At 56.2% G+C, this 1,008-nt stretch overlaps 1 protein-coding gene across 1 annotated transcript; it reads right to left on the bottom strand.

Annotated features, from left to right (window-relative positions):
- Positions 1 to 114: 114 nt before the first annotated feature.
- Positions 115 to 689, bottom strand: Pmar_PMAR016939 (hypothetical protein; the record flags this gene model as incomplete). Its single annotated transcript, XM_002769629.1, has 1 exon — positions 115 to 689. A coding segment is annotated over one exon (575 nt), but the record flags the coding sequence as incomplete, so codon positions are not given.
- Positions 690 to 1,008: the final 319 nt, after the last annotated feature.

The raw sequence follows: 1,008 nt of genomic DNA, 5'->3' as shown, positions 1-1,008 counted from the left end.
ACAATGCTTGGAGAACCTTTGAGGCCTTCCGCCACTGTATTGTTCGGTGGTGGACTCAGCAAGGGCACATCCTCCCGCACAGTGCTTTCTACGACAACTCCATCGTCTGCTGACCGGGCCTCGACTTCCTTCGATAACTGCTCGCCCACCCTCCGACATTTCTTCTCTGGCTCCTCGTCACTATCATCCAACTCTACAATGGACTCAACTCGGACTGGCTCAACCTCATCCTTCTTAGTGGTCCCGGCCATGCTTGTGTCCGGGGAGGCCTTAAAGGTTGATTTTAGTCGGCGCATATCCTCCAAGTGAGGGAGATAGGGTGCCCACCAACATGGGACCTCCGCCATCAGGATCAGGTCCGAGATCCTTGTCTCTTCCACCACAACGGTCTTGCCATCCTCTGCCTTATACGGCTGGCACGGTCGGATGAGCTCGATGCAAAAGAACGAGTCCGTGATGCTGACAGCGCTCTCCTCCACCTGACCAGAGCTCATAGGAAGACTCTGCAGCTCCTTGAGGACCTCAATGAACCGATATTCCAATAGAGAGAGTCGTCGAGCTGGACCATGGACCAATGCAAGGCTCCGGCACAAGGCGGCTGAGAAGAACCTCGAGCCCGAGGGGGCCTCCTGGTCGGCTCTGAACTTCTTTATTTCTTCAAGGAACCAGTCAACGTCATCCTCGGACATCAATAGAGTTTGCTCCAGAGGCACCACAAGGTTCCGTTCCCAGCGCACCTCCACCTCAGAAGCCAAGACCGAGAGGCCCCCCGCTAAGGTCTCTGGCCGTCGCATCCACGGACTCAAAGGGGCATCCCAGATAGCACTGCCTGGAGAGACCGGACTGCTGCTGAAGAGCGGTGCGAGCTGAGCTCGTGTCACCACCGCAGGCATAGGGGAAAGGGGGGGAGGCTGGAGGCTGGAGGAGCATTTTAGGTCCGTGACCAGAACCAAACCTCGTCTGATGGTGAAGGCGGAAATGCTATAATTTCAATGTCAATGGTGACAC

The sequence above is a fragment of the Perkinsus marinus genome (assembly GCF_000006405.1).
Source record: "Perkinsus marinus ATCC 50983 genomic scaffold scf_1104296965334, whole genome shotgun sequence".
Classification (NCBI taxonomy): domain Eukaryota; phylum Perkinsozoa; order Perkinsida; family Perkinsidae; genus Perkinsus; species Perkinsus marinus.
The sequence above is the reverse complement of the archived record's forward strand: the minus strand, read 5'-3'. Positions and strand labels throughout refer to the sequence as shown.